This window comes from Amblyomma mixtum, chromosome 4 (genome assembly GCF_055824585.1).
Source record: "Amblyomma mixtum isolate Tamu chromosome 4, ASM5582458v1, whole genome shotgun sequence".
NCBI classification, from domain to species: domain Eukaryota; kingdom Metazoa; phylum Arthropoda; class Arachnida; order Ixodida; family Ixodidae; genus Amblyomma; species Amblyomma mixtum.
The window spans coordinates 126,685,748-126,701,790 of record NC_143015.1 but is presented as its reverse complement, the minus strand read 5'-3'; the positions used below and the strand labels follow the sequence as shown (position 1 = coordinate 126,701,790).

General features: G+C 44.6%; 1 protein-coding gene across 1 annotated transcript in view; it reads left to right on the top strand.

The window, feature by feature from the left end:
- The first annotated feature begins 2,206 nt into the window (after positions 1–2,206).
- LOC149348170 (uncharacterized) overlaps positions 2,207–16,043 on the top strand; it is a 31,038-nt gene continuing 17,201 nt past the window's right edge. Inside the window, exons 1-8 of the mRNA XM_089585756.1 lie at positions 2,207–2,256; positions 3,408–3,443; positions 5,231–5,378; positions 6,714–6,800; positions 7,485–7,823; positions 10,336–10,653; positions 13,168–13,321; positions 14,942–15,031. Of these exons, the coding sequence (XP_089441882.1) occupies positions 2,207–2,256; positions 3,408–3,443; positions 5,231–5,378; positions 6,714–6,800; positions 7,485–7,823; positions 10,336–10,653; positions 13,168–13,321; positions 14,942–15,031 (1,222 nt within the window). The remainder of the gene's footprint in view (positions 2,257–3,407; positions 3,444–5,230; positions 5,379–6,713; positions 6,801–7,484; positions 7,824–10,335; positions 10,654–13,167; positions 13,322–14,941; positions 15,032–16,043) is intronic.

Genomic DNA, 16,043 nt, shown 5'->3' with positions numbered 1-16,043 from the left:
TTGTTACTCTACGTACTTATTTTCATTTTAGAGCCGTGTAATAACTTAACGGGCGTACAAATTTGTTGCCTTGAACAACTGATGTAAAGGAGAGGAACAATTAACTTGAAGGATTCCGGATATTACCCACGATCGATGACATCGTAGGCTGGATTCTATCTTGATACAGAGCGGAAACGGCCAAAATATGTTTTGACTCATGTCTGAGTGGCGGGGCCATCCTGAAACGCAAAGCAATTGGTTATAAGGGCAGCAAAGGCGCAGTAACTCTCTTCAGTCTCGATGAACACCATTCCCGCTTCACCACAAAAGAAATGAAGAATGGGCTGAAAAATTCAGAATTCAGACAGCCTGGGATTCACTAACGTGCGCTGATAGCGCACATCATGCAGGCGTGTCTTGTTTTCGACTTCCACCCAAATGCCACCGCGCACAGATCTGAGTCCAGATTTTATTCAAATTTCATTTTAACATTTCATCTGGTAGGCACCACGGCGGCCACATGCCTTGGGGACAATCGGTAACATCGCCAAATCACGTCATCGTAACAGCATCAGTCGTGGTAGAAAGAAACAGAACATTATAATTTAATTCTAGGATATCTGCTCCTTTGAAGACAATAAGAAATTTTTGAATTTAGGTTATAGAGAAAGAGTACTGGAAGGTACTTTTCACGTGATGTGCGCTGTCGCCATTGATGACGGAATCGTCGTATGTCATAACTGAAAACCGGCTCTACAACTGGCGCCCAAAAACCGACAAAGCTTGTCTAGTCGGCCACGACCATAATGACTGACTCTGACGGAGTTTTGATAGTATTTTACCACGTTAGCACGTGGTGCATGTGGACTTGTGACCGGAAACACTAGTAGGCATGGGGGATAGGGTGCGTATAACTACTGCTGGCACTTGGTCACTTCAGGGGATCCTGAAGAAAGAGTGATTTTACCCGGGCAACTCATCAAACTCTCAAAACATCCAGAGAAATAGGCATCATATTCCAAGTGCACTGCAGAAGCAACGTTGCAGGCTTGGAAATCTTTTCTCTTCAATTTTAAGCAGAAAAACCTGAAGCACTCTTTTAATGAGGAAAACTGTTACCAAACACAATCCGGTATTTCAAGAGTTAAGCACCTGAAAGCCTCCTGTGAACGTGAACGCTCTGGTAAGACCACTATAAAGAAATTATACATTGGCAGCGCCATCTATGTTTTTTGACCAGAAACGACGTTAGGGATCGTGCACGGCTCTTCGTAAGGTGGAGCCACAATGACTATTTCGTTTTGTGAATCATGGGTCAATGACGAGCATAGTGCTTGTGTGCTCATAAGTCGTACTGTCCCGAAATAACTAAATATATTGAAAGTATCCGAGGAGGATGCTGAAAATAAAGTTAGTAGGCTGATGGCTTAAAACGTGTGCACCTCGTGCCCTTTTCTCTATAAGGCTGCTATCTCTCTAGTCTCACAACACCTTTGTCTCTATCACCGAGGGACGTATTGTTACGGTTGCTGTGGTTGTTAGCCTTTTAAAAGATGGCACATACTCACAGTGGGGGATCTGCGAAGAATCGGAAGGCAGAGGCTAGCTATTCTCCTGTACATAATAAAGGCAAAAGATAAGCATGCGGGAGAGCAACACCGGTAGATTCTACCTCAAGGAGGGTATGGACTCAAAAGGAATCAGAGTTTGGATAAGAGAGAGAAAAAAAGAATCGTTTATTAAGTCAGAATCTAATCACGCATAGAAAAGAAAATGTTGTAACATTTAGCAAGGCAATCAAATGGGACTCCAGCGAGAAATTTTGAACAGCGGCACAAACAGACCTGTGGCTGAACCCAAGTGTCGTCACGCCAAATGATGGCAAGAGCGCGTACTGATGTTTTTGTTGTCATTCTCGTCCAATGGCACATGCCCACACAGGGAGATCGGCACAAACACGTTTCAAAGGCTGGCAGTTCGTCATTAAGGCCGTAAAATAAGCAGTGGTTCAAAGAACAAAAATGAAAATTCAAGACTCGCTCGAGAGGTAGCGCGAGCTTTCCGAATTCGCGTGGCGTGAAGAAGAAGCAGATAAGGCCACGTTCTTCTCGAACAGCCGCACCGATCTCAACCTTGCTACAGCTTCGCGAATTCTCTTCTGCGAGTGCTGCTTGCTGTAGGCTTCATTGTTGGTCCGTCTGCGTTTCCAAGCCCGTCCAGAAACATGGCTCGTTACTTGCTGAGGTCCAACTCGCCGCGTGTGCTACTGGTGAGGTAAGAACTCTGCCTTTTACTGAACCTTGCCACCAAATGATAAACCCTATGGTCAAGTGCCTGATTATCTCATATAGTGGCAAGATTTATCGCAGCTCAGTATACTTTCGTTCATCTCTTTTGGATGCGACAGCCGGGAAGTGCAGTACCTTCTAACAGGAGGATCCATGGCGCACAAAATTGAAGGGGCACAACACAAGCGCTTGTGTTGTGTTCCTTCAATTTTGTGCGCCATGGATCCTCATTTTGACTACCCACTAGCCCGAACCCTGACCTTTCTAAGTTCTCTTCTAACAATCTGTCTAAGGCAAGCTCTTATGTGGTATTTTTCGGAAGCTGTGTTTCCCCACTGATGCGCGAGAACCGTGCTTCTGATCACAGACCGAGTACGTTTCGGAGCCTCAAGGCGAGCGGAGTAGCAGAAATAATTCATGACTGTAAAGGCGTGTAGGTCAGGTGATAATGTGGAAATTATTCTCTACAAGGGGCGCTGTTGGAGCAAGAATACGGCTTTAATTTTAGTCTTGTGGGGCTTTTTGAAACATGATTATTTTTATGAAGCACCACATGCGTTTGAAAGGCATAAGTTCTTACCGTACTCACTGTGCAAATACGGGCACGCTATTTCAACCGGGCTTAAACACTTTTGAGTGGGAGAGATCAATCTTGTGTAGTTACAGGGTAACACAATGCGGATTTCACTACGCAGGTGCAAATTAGGTAATAGTCAATTTGATATTGAAAGGAAAAATTTATTTTATTAGCGTGTTCAGAAAGCTTCCAAAGTCTAGCGGTATTGATTGTGCAATGAAAAACAAGAGAATAAGGTACATAGGTAACAGTGAACGAAAAGAAATACCTCGCAAATTTATGCGTAACCCTATCTACTCATGAGCATCAAGGGTATTTAGACATAATGTCAGTTAATTTATTGTACGATAGCTACACTCTCAACGCCATTCGCATGAATAGGGAAGACAAATCAAGGCCCACGAATATCCCTTTATTGTGGTTGCCTGTAGGGCGCTAAAGTGCAGAATTCTCATGCGCTTGATGGGTTCAACAGCTGTGCTACGAATCTAGCTTTATTATATGTTGAGGCGTTTTGTTGAAAAAAACCTTTTTCAAAAACTGCTTTATTTTCTCCACAGGTCACGTTCACGATCGCCGTCGCGAGAATCTCTGACGTAAGTCGATACCCAACTGCTAAATGCGTATTGCTGAGAGCCTTGGTCATCTAGTATAGCAGGGAGCGAATTATCTGGGCATTTTTCGTAGTCTAAGGTTTCTAGAGAATTTGTTTAGGCACAAAACTACTTGCAGACACAAGCACGACAGCACGTAACATTGAAATCTCTCTTCGTAAGTACAGAAATTGCAGAGTAATGTCAGCTTGTGCTTAGCAATCAGTCAACCAAGTTCTACATTAAAGAACTCCCGAAGCACGGTTGAAGCTAGAGAACTATCTATTTCTCAGTTCATGCTGTCTCAGAACAGATTACTACGAGATTTCTACAAGATGTGCGGGTGAAGAGGCTATTCGCAGAACTGTGATACGATAGCCATACTTTTCTTAACTGCTTTTTGTGTACTCTTGAATGAGAAACGCAGACGCGGGTTCTATCCCGGCCATGGCGGTTGAATTTCTACAGAGGCGAAATTCTAAAGGCCCGTGTACTGTGCGATATCAGTGCACGTTAAAGAACCCCAGGCGGTCGAAATATCCGGAGCCCTTCACTGCAGCGTTTCTCATAGCCTGAGTCGCTTTGGGACATAAAACCACATAAACCAAAAGAAACCACTTTTTTTCGTAGTTTATGTGCGAAAGCAGTGCTCTGTGATACCATTCACGCCATAGCTAAGGTCTCTTAAGTACTTCTTACCACCTAGCCCTTTTTAACGAGTAGCGGCGGAGAGAGAGAGAGAGAGAGAAAAAACTTTATTTACACAGGAATTCGGGGCACGCCCCAGGGTCCCAGCACGACCCCACTGCACTCAAGTGTTTATGTTCCTGAGGTCCATAACACTGGCAGCACGGCCGGTGGCGATGGTCTGCACGGCCGGGTCCTCCGAGCGCAGCAGGGTATCCCAGTCCTCCCAGGTCTTGAGGTTCTCTAGGTCCCGCGGGGGAGGGTCCGCCGGGCAGAGGGAAAGGATGTGGAGGGAAGAAGCGGCGGAACACGACGCGAGCCTTGAGTAACTTGGGACTTCATCAAACTGCTTTTGGCTTGCTATCACGTACCCATCAGAGCACTCAGAGGCCGTGCAGGGGAACAACTGGCACCTGCAGGCAGGAGGGCTGGCAGCGTATTCAGTTTATCTTTCATCCATGTTCCATTCACATCGCAAAGCATCCTGAGGAATAATTCCTGGCCGCAAACTCTGGTAAATATTTCGTTATTACTTGCCATAAGATAGAATGCTTGTAGACGGACCGCGGTACCTTAAGTGTGCGCAGTTGATATTAATTGTGAATATCTTATTCCGGTTTTAAACCTGTTTAGGTATATTTCGCATTGAAATAGTTTTTAGGCGCAAAAAACAGACGAGACACATAGGAAGGTAACAGGACGAAGCGCCACGTCCGCCACGTGGCGCTTCGTCCTGTTACCTTCCTATGTGTCTCGTCTGTTTTTTGCGCCTAAAAACTATTTCATTATGAACGAAAACCAAGTAGCCCAGCAGCAAGTGCTCTTAGACTATATTTCGCATTGTTGAGAGAAAGATGCATAGGTTAAACCACGAAATTTTTCACTACAGGCGCGAGCCTTCAATGTCGTTAAGTGATACGCGTTTAACTTTCCATTTGAATTGCCAGAACCAGCTTAAGCCGGTGAGCTTGGAGCTTGAGAATGCATTATGGAGTGCGAATACGTGACTATTTCGATTTGTGGTGCAGGGTGCGTTCAGGGCACGTGTTTTGAAGTGCGTCAGCATACAGCCCTCGATTGATCTACGTTAGCCGTTCTTGCAGGCCTGCTGGGAGAATGGAAGGCCAGCGCCTGATACGTCGCTACCAGGCTAAAGCGCGGCGCCACTGGAAGGAGATCTTCGCCTCGTTCGTCCTTATCGCTTGCTGCGTCATGGTCGTCACGTTCATCATTGGCTGGAATCGGAAGATGGTACGACCAGCGCGCGAAGTGTTGGCACCGTAGTAGACATAGTCAGCGAGAAACCATTAGTTGGGTTTGTTTTATTCCGCTGTAGGAAACCTTTACTTCTTTAAAACAAGATAGCAACACATAAGATTCTATGGGAGCCTCCAAAGGGAACAAGTATCCCTTTGTTACATCGATTAGTTCGTTAAAGGCCGTTTCTTCATAGCGAGGTATGGCGGTATACAACGACCGCATATATAAAAATATAACGACTTCTCAGTCATACCCTCTGTCTCTTAATGGTGGGACAGCAGCATTTCCCGTGGTGTTCCTTGCCGGACACTAATTTCCTGCAGGTGATTTATATTGTTTCTGCACACAAAGGTGACCCTCTGAGGCGTGCACGATTTACAGGCGCATGGTGTATAACGAGCCGAAGCCTTCAGCAGAAGAGGGCGCAACACGCGCCTGCACCTGTTAGGTCATACCTTTTATGTACGTGCTTTCCATTCTCATTCTTTAGCTTCCACTCAGTTATACGCTACCGTTTAACGCAGAAAATCAAGAGACAACAGGGAAGCTTAAGTTGACCAGCCAGCGTTTTAACAAGAGAACGTCTCTTCGCCTGAGTGAGCAAAGTACTTTGTCTGCCCAGACGAAGACAAGCCATATTAAAACATTTTCTAGCCGACTCAAGGACCCTTGTTCAGGTTGTGCTGTCATAAGTTTCATCTCATGTGAAGGGGATTACATATAGCTGGGCATCCCATTCCAACTGCTGAACACCGAAGTTCCTTTATGTGAACAGTGAACAGAACGCACACAAGCGCTACTTCTGCCAGTCTTTATATTGCGTACATTTTTCCACTGAATGCGAGTATATAGGTCATTGGAACACGTTCATATTCGTGTAATAGGCCACGTTTTTGTTCTACTTGTGCATGTGCTTGAATTTGTTTTCTTGCATATACTGTGAAACTATCTTTGATCTCTCTTCTATCCGCATAGCCATTACTTTCTATTTTTTACACTTAAGTATCGCCATACTTTTATCTTATTTTCCCCTACTAAACATCGCTCACGTGTCCAAAATGGTGAACACACCTAACGGCATAATTGCCATTAATTCCTATTGCGTCACTTGCCCTCAACTACGACCAGTACTACCAGCGGGTCATCTTAATTCGCATAATTCGAAGCACCTACCGTTACAGTTTAACTACCCCTTTGCTGTCCTTGTACCTTGATCCCTCTACCAATTCTTCACAACCAATGAACGCTAACCTCGTTAAGCCTGTCTCCTTCAACTTCTGAAATGCTTTTCGTCAAGCATTCTTTACTGCTTCTTCTTGCACACAGGGCCGCGGCAGTAAACCTTTTAAGGGCAGTCGTCAAGGAGGCACGTTTGGTCTTCCTGAACCGACGCAGGCGGAATATCCAGAGAATGTGAGTAGTGCTGAGCGTCGAGTGAGTGCCAAAACTGGGAAGGCGTCAAATTCATGTGCTTGCGCTAGCCTGAGAAGAATTTACGTAAAGGACCTGCACCCTGAAATTTCAAGAGCTGTCTAGAGCCTTTATGCCAGCTTTAAAATGCAGCGACGGATCAAGAAACTTGCAGTTAGAGAGAACGTGCTTAAAAACACCCTCAGAACTTCTTAAACTTTTTAAGCTGCCAGCAATGGTTAAAACAGCGCATCTAGCTACCTCTACATTAGTATTTCGCACAAGCAGGGAACCCCAGGCCGAATGAGTTGGATATTAGATTCATTTTAGAAGTAACTAAAGTCCCCTAAGCGCAAGAAAAAAAGCCGGCTCGCGTTCTGTGTGTATTTGTTCAATGTGCTTGTAAGATAACCTTGGGTATGACGAAACAGTTCTTTTTACCCAAAGAAACATGGAAAATCTACGTTCGTACAGCATTCTAAAGCCTTGTGATCACCACTCTGCTCAAGGCTCAAAACGAGCATCGGTTCCTGTTTCTTGGCATATGATGGCGGTACGCGGCTTTGACGTAACAACCGGTGACGTTGCTCACATGCTGGCGTGTACCACTTAACGCATGAGAGCTTTTATGTGACTGCATCAGCCATTTGTGCATAGATTTATTTCATCTAATGATGCATTTTCCAGACTGAGGAGCAGGATGTGTACAAACCAGAGCACCAAGCAGCTCCACAGACACTCCTGACAAAGACCAGAAAGGCAGCGCTGCCAGCCATCAACGTCCCGTCGACAACAGCTGCTAAACACCAAACGGAGACTGCAGCAGCTCAAGACACCAAGACTTCTCAAGTACCAGTTGCGGCCTTGACCAAATCCAGAGCCGAGTGTGCCACAGCCTTGTGCAAAAACCTGAAGGACTGGCTCCACAAGACTGTCGCCAGTCAGGCGGACCCATGCAAGGACCGCAACACATTCGTTTGCGACCCATCAGTCTCCTTCGTTGGCTTCAGCACGCCATTTGCTAAGGTTTGTGGTGTTCTTGGTATTTAGGGTTTCCATGACAACGCTGTCTACAGCCTGTGGCTGCTGGCATTACGGTTGTCACGTCTGATTGCTGAATGTTTTGTGACTGATTTCGGGAGCTCATAAAATACCTTGATCAAACCTCAGGTTAGTTAGCAGCCGCAGTGAAATGTCCTTTTTGAGGATAACTTCACCTTTCTGTGGAGCAAACATGCGAGCAGGAGTTCTTCAACATCTGCTGTGCTCGAGAAGTAGCGCCTTCCGAACGAAGGCTGTGGGCTTCGCTCGCATAATGGACATGTTGTTTCTCTTTATCATTCTAAATTGAGTGAACTATATTCCACAGTGATCGTAGCCCATCTCCTTGTTGGAAAAGCTAGTTGGGAAGTACGAACTTTGCTGTGAATACCAGGTAAAAAAGGCGGCAGACAAAGGAAATCAACGGTGATAAAAAAAGCCCTGACTGGCACCTATTTATAAAAAATAACAGTGCAGATATGTGCACCACGCTTGACACAAGCAAGGCAGGCCGCCGCGGTGGCTCAGTGGTTATGGCGCTCGGCTGCTGACCCGAAACACGCGGGTTCGATCCCGGCCACAGCGGTTGGATTTCTTTGGAGGAGAAATTCTAGAGGCCCGTGTACTGTGCGATGTCAGTGCACGTTAAAGAACCCCAGGTGGTCGAAATTTCCGGAGCCCTCCACTACGGCGTCTCTCATAGCCTTAGTCGCTTTGGGACGTTAAAACCCCATAAACCAAACCAAACAAGCAAAGCAGCTCACCGTCAAAACTTATGCGCTGGTTCAGATGGGCGTTCTATCATGCGAGGACATGTATCTCTGAGTGATTCAGACGCCTTCGTCGTTATTAAAAATAATTTAGGACGTTCTCTGACCGATTGGTCTGCCACTTCCAGGGCTCATTTTTATCTACTTGAAAGCCAATAGAAGGTAATCTAATGAAACTAAGCGCGATGCGCACATAACAAAGTGTTGGGATGCCGCAAATACCAAAATCTTTGCTCCACAAAATCGATCCTTCCATGTCTTCTCAGGACTTTGATCAACACGGATAATGAATAATTTGTCCGCTTGCACCATATGCCTTTCTCTATGTCGCATCGCCTTTAGTACATCCGACATATATTTCCTGAGGAACCTGTTCAGCCATTAAGGATGCTCACTTCACGTTGTCGACGAGGTCGTAAAATGTATCTCATTCGAGTGATCATTAAGTCGTAAGAAATGCGACTAAAAGCCTTTATTTGTGACAATGATACTCGGTGGCGAGTTGTAGAAATATAATAACGCATTGCGCGTACGACATGGGATGCATTACACAAAGGTAGAACATAAAGAAGCTAAACATTCCAGAGTGTGTGTAACGTCTAACGGGCGCCAAGTGACTGCAGCGCGGAAAGAATCAAAAAGCTTGCGATATTGCGACTCGTTGTTAGCCTTTGGCCATGAATATTTGGATTGATTAATAAGTTTCAAATATTTGCCATGAAAACTAAGTAGATTTATATTAATGGGCGAGACGCGAGTGCCTAATCAATTATTTAGCGAAAAAGACTTCGAACAGCGTAGATTTTAATTGCCTTTTTTGGGTGTTCTGTGAAGATGAAGCAGTGAACAAGGCCGAACGTGAAGAGAAGAAAAATTTTCTCATCGTCTTCATATGAAGACACATTAGTACAACCGGGCGTTTGTTTGCAAACGGAAGCATTAGCTTCCTTGCTCTGTAATTCGCAGTCAACAACCAGTGAATATTTCAAGGCGGACTATATGTCACATCCGGTTCATAGGAGGACGAACCCATAGTATAGGAAGCATTGACATTCGCCGAAGAAAAATATCATCTGGATGGTTTCATCTTTTACGTAAAACAAACACATTTCAAAGAACATGCACTGCGATCACTGGATAACTATTCTTTGATAGGCTAGCAAGAAATATATAAATATTTTTCTCATATATTGAGATGATGATAACATATTTTTCTTCACCACTTGTTGGGTGTAATTGTTACACTGCCGTCTAACGGTGACAACATTCTTATCTGACGTTCGCTTTTGTGCAATATTCATGTTTGGCGGCCTGTCAAGAAGTAGTAATGATGAAAATAGTAGTAATATTGCCTTTATTCAGGGAAATTAAGTGTACTCTAAATTGGATCGGTCACATATTCTAGTCCAATGAGACTAGTCCGGTTAGACACAGCAGTCAGAAAGAGTAAGTTGTGCTCAAGAATTGAAGAGAGCTGAAGCGTAGAAAAAGGAAAATCCGGAAAACTGCTCGATAAAGCCGAAGATGCGCTTGTTCTTATGTGGCTTGTGAATGATAATTTTGAAGAAATCGAAAGCACAAAAGTATGCAGTTAATCCAATATACCGAGTAATTAGTGATTATGAAGAAACCAAAGAACTAACAAAGAACGACAGAAGTATTCGGTGGTGCAAATTTCCAAGAAATCTCTGGTACCTATTCGGTTCTTCGTTGCTCCGAACATCCAGCGGACAGCTATGGCCAGAGCATCTGGAGGCGATGACGTCATCAAGAAGCGGCAGCACAAGTCCAGCGGAGCAGACGGCGAAGAAAGGCTGCTGAAGTCATGCTTGGAGTACGCGGAGAGCCCGCACGAGGGCGTGGAAGACATCGCGGCGTTCATGTCACACTTCCAGCTGGATCTGCGTAACATGGTAGACGACCCAACGGAGGACCCACTGGACCGAATGATGGAGCTCTCGCTCGACTACGGTATCGACTCACCGGTGTCCTTCTCACGGAAATACAACGTCACTGGCGAGGCCTCGGCGCCATTCGTTTTTGAGGTGGGTTGTCCTTTGGCTCCAGCTGTTATGACTACAAGATCAATATGCTGCCACCAGAGAGGAAGCCGCTCTGGTACCATGCAGATCCCTCCCGCGTTATAGCCAACCGTAATAACGTCCATTATGATGACGCCGCTTTCCAGCTTGCCGGTTCTAAGGGGATCACATGTGCAGTGCATCAAACAACTTGCTTTCCATATCACGTTTTCCTATCTGGTAACTTGTAGGCCTCTATTTCGAAAACACTGGAGCTTGCCGACCGAATTCTTGTAGCCCTATATTGATTATGGTAACTAGATGTAGTGAAACAACCTCTGTACGGTGTTTCATTAATTGTATGTCTCATTTCATGAAAGGTATGCTGGCCGTAGAGTGATAATGAAGCTGAGAGAACGATCCCTCTGCCGCCGCGGTGGCTCAGTGGTTATGGTGCTCGGCTGCTGACCCAAAAGACGCGGGTTCGGTCCCGGCCACGGCGGCTGGAATTTCTTTGGAGCAGAAATTCTAGAGGCCCGTGTACTGTGCGATGTCAGTGCACGTTAAAGAACCCCAGGTGGTCGAAATTTCCGGAGCCCTCCACTACGGCGTCTCTCATAGCCTTAGTCGCTTTGGGACGTTAAACCCCATAATCCAAACCAAACCAAACCAGAACGATCCCTCTACTTATACTCCTGTGATTTTAATGTTTTTTTAAACGCTTGATATAAGCAGCACTAGCATTTGGTACTTCGGATACGCTCCTCCGCTCTTATTTATTTATTTCTTTATAGAATGCTCCAGACCCTTCCGGGGCATAGCAGGAGGGGTGAAAAAACGAGATGTAAAGAGAAAGAGCACTGAAAGAAAATAAAAACACAAAACCGATCAGTTTGATGATGTCACGCTTCAATTTTTTTCTATGGAGCTCTGTTACTCAGTGCTGCCAATGGTAAAGCGTTAGGGTGACTTACTGCTCGGGCCAAGAAGGAACCTATGAATAGGTTAGTTCGGGCGCTGAAGGGGATTAGTGAACAGAGAGAGGATGTCTCGTTAACTGTCGCAGAAAATGGCTTAATATAAGAATCTGGACTCATTGACAGCTTGTTAAGTTTGAGAAGGAAAATTAATTTTATTCTGAGAAATTTTCTTATTTATAATATTTGTGTCCTGTGTTCCATCATTATCGCAGTTGGTGAGTCTGTTGAACGGTATTTCATTAAGATGCATCGACTTGCTTTGCGCTGAATGATTTGAGGCGCCTCAATATTAATATTCGTAAACTTGTCCCAGATAACGCATGCATATTCTAACAATTGGATTAGATTAACGATGAATAGGCTAAAATTTTCAAGTCTGCAGGAGTATTGTTAAGTCTGTGCTTGAAAATAGAAAGCTTGCGGAAACGTGATGTGCATCAGTTACTTATATGCTTATTCAAGCTTAGATCGTTAACTATCGTCGCGCCGAGATCTTTATATGCAGTTATCTCAGGAAGCGGATATGATATAAGAGCGTAAAGGTACTCTCCGTTTTTTGATTCTATGCCGTACTGGTTGCACCAAGCGAGAATTCTTCTTAGGTTTCAAATGAGTAAGACCTAGTCTTCACGACAAGTCATGGCATTGAACAAAGATCAGCCAGCTGTAAATAGCCTGGTTTCAAAGAGTTTAGTGACTATCTTAACGATGTCGTTCGCCTACAGTAAAAATAATAGAGGAAGAAGGACGCTTCCTTGTGGACACCTCAAGGGACAGGAAGGTGATTACAGTGACGATCATCAACTGTACGAAATTGCGTCTTGTTACTAATGCTAGCTCCAGCCTCATCAACTCTAGATTTCTCAAAACCAACATGTTGAAGCTTGCGAATCAATTAGAGTGGAATACGACGTGAAATGCTTTACTTAAATTTGCAAAATACCAACCTCGCTCGACATCTTAAGGCCAGATGTTGAACGATAAGCACCCAATGTTAGCTGCATTTTTGTAGAATAGCACTTCCTATACCTTTTCTGCGCGTTAAAAAGGATTTTCCTATCATAAAGAAAAGCGATGATGTACATGGCAATGTTTCTGCTGCTTGAAGATAAAGCCTCGGATATAAACATGCCCAGATGGTCCGGTTTAATACTGAAAGAAACACTGCGAAGAGTGAAAGATCAGACGCTTCGAAAATGTTTAAAGAAACGCATTACGCGGAAACATTTCGCATACGGTAAATGGACGTTTATTAACTAAACACTAGCGCGCGTACGAATACTCGGTAGCTAAAGTGGACGCGTAAAACCACAATCAGAAACCTCACCAGGAAAGCTTCATTATCGTCGGTTAGTACACAACGTTCTCCCAACAACCTACATGATGCTCCTTTTGTTCTATTCGCGAAGACAGAATTTCGGTTTTCATGAGGCAGTGGAGCTATAATTCGGGCACTGCTTTTTGAGGGGTTAAATACTTCATGATAATAATAGAAGCCAGCATTGCATCCTTTGATACGCTTGACGTGAAAATCTTTTACGTGTATCTTCTCCCTCAGATCACGCTAAACCCTGAAGTGAAAGAGTTCCTGAACGTCCTTGCATCCCTAGATGAAGAGGATATTGAAGACCTTTACCAGTTACTGCTGGCTCGGTACGCACTCCTTAACGACAGTGACGTGACGACGCAGCTCATCGAAGCAGATGGCGACAGTAAGTCTGTTCAAACATTATCCGCGTTGCAATCAATGACCTGAGTAACTATATTCCTTTCTGTACGGTTACCCAGCAGAACGCTGTTCATGACAGTGACTGTACTCGGTGACAGTGACTGCGCTCTGAGCGTTAATTTATCTCGGATCATGCTTGTAAATTTTAACCTTGTAAATAAAACTCCCGGTTGCTTTTGTGCGACCACGCAAAGCGTTACGGCCATTTGCATGAAAGTTCCAGCTCTGAATAGTAACGCTAATAGTTGTTATGAAATACGAGTGGTTGATTCTGTAAAATGATTACTGCATGGCCTCGTGCTGCATGTTAAGATTCCGCACAAAGTACCAGGCAAGTCTGTCGCGTAAATTCCGGCCAACAGCAGAGCTTGAAATGTGCTTTATTGAAAGTAGTATTTCAACCACGCGTGCCACCATTATATTGGGGGAAGCCTAAGGAACAGTCTATGCATTTTCATGTATCTTGGAGCAATAATTGTTTTAAATAAGGTTATTTTGGTAACTTCAAACGCCTTTTTTTTGTCTGTGTCTTTGTGTTCGTTCGTAGATTTTTTAGAGGTTTAGTGACGCAGCACTTTTTTGATAGTTACAATACTTTCAGCGCCCTCAGTTCATAGTGGCACGAACTAGAGCCTTTCTGCATTTATATTCATATTGCAGGTCGAGGATTTGAAAGAAAGTAGCACCTTGGTATTTGGTTAAGCCTTTCCCTACTGCAACAGTGTTTCTCGCTGGCGGTGATGATCGCTACCAAGGTTACTAAGGTTGCGCTATATTTTTGCATTGGTCAACCACGCACTGTGCTTGCGCAAGTTTGAGGTTCAGCATACTTCCCCAGGGGTACACGACGTGCATAAAACCCTCAAGTGGGCTGGATTAAAAGAATGACTTCCCAGTGCTTTTGATATGCAGACAGGCCAAATATAAGGCAGAGATAATGAAATTGCTAACTTATCTGCTGAGTGGGCTCAAGAGGATGGACGTGGAAATGCCACGCCATGGTTACCGGGTACCACATGTGCGACTGTAAAGCGCAGGTTTTATTTTTTATGGCTCTCATCGATGTTGACTAAAGACAGGACGCCGCAACGGAACAAAAGAACCTTTATATTTACCATTACTGTAAAACCATACCTCTAGAGCGTTAGCCGGAATTCCGATAAGCACCAGCTCACCATTTCAGGAATATTGACTAAGGCGCACATAACTGTCCATGCCGCTTTTTTAGTGGCGGCAAGAGCGAATGCACTAAACATACGTCATCATGCCAATTTGAGCCCAACTATAAAAAGGATTAAGCAGAAGGATGGAACAAAAATATCAAGGTCATCTCATCCTCAGACAATGCCCTCATTATTACTCTGCCCACCGGCTCGGAATCAAAAGCGTTGAATGAGCATAGCATAGCGCCTAGACCCCATGACCTACAACGACGTAATGAATCGTTCCACGAAAGATGCCAAAACATCTCCTATATTGCCTGGACATGAAATTTCTAATGGCAGTGCTGGGAAAGACAGTGTCATGCGCTGCAAACTTAGTTTCTGAACGGCTTCGTTCGATAGTGTCGCTGTGTGTGTTGTAATTTGTGTCTGAAATTCAGTTGCAGGCTTGATAAACGACACAGCGAATTCTGTCCGGCCAGGCAGAATGAGCATCGCAAAATTGGCTAACATCACAGCTGTAACAACAGGTGAGTATATGAGGTCGCTTGTAACAATTCTAACATTTCTCACGTAAAGAGAGCAGCCCTTGCCACGGATCTAGTCTCAGTAGTAGAGGTCTCTACGCATAAAGCATTAACAACAGTTTTGTTTTGAAATTGTAGTGGCTTCCTTATCTGTGCATTCGACAAGCCAGTTGGTAAACAGTGCGTGTTTCAGCTAATTGTTTCAATACGATGACACCTGTTGCCTAAGGATAGTGTCCGAAAATTAGAAATAGTGGTGGCAGACAAATTTACTGGCCTTGAGTCTGATGTCGGGACGAAGGAAAATTAATTGAAGGTACGTTCTAAGATGATTCTGGCGGGGGCTAGTTGGTTCATGCTTCAAGCAACATTCACAAAGCGCAACAGAACGAGGACAATAAGAAACACGAAACAGCGCCCGTCCCGGCTTTCGTGTTTCTTTTAAGGCGGAAGCCTTTAATGCCTCATCGTTGTAAGCAGGAGCTGTCGACAGAAATGTCACGCTTTTCAATTGGTCGAAACGGCCGTGAAGTCACAGTGCGCGAATTTCAAACGGGGCCAATTGTACTTTGGCCACTAACCATGCAACCAATTAAAGGGATCGTATAGTGATGCTCCAAGTAAGTTTGAGTTTAGTTAATTGCTTACTTAACCAATTAGTCTATTTAACCTTTCTAGTCAGACGAGATAAATAAACAAAACCGAGTAAGAAATTGACCTAGCTTGGGAATCGAACCCCGGTCTCCGGAGTGCGAGTCGAGCACGCTACCACTACGCCATGCCAGCTCGATGGTTTCGTATGAACAAAGGTGCGTCTAGTGAATACGGTGTCTTCGTTCACTCCCATATTCCTCCCGTCCCGTTACGGCGAGGTTTAGGTGTCCACCAAGATATGAGAGACAGACACATTTCCTTTCCTCAAAAACCAATTTACCAACGAGCAAGGTGTATTTGTCCGAGTTTCGGATTGGTCCCAATTGTCGTGACGTCACCGCGCGCGAATTTTGACGGGTGT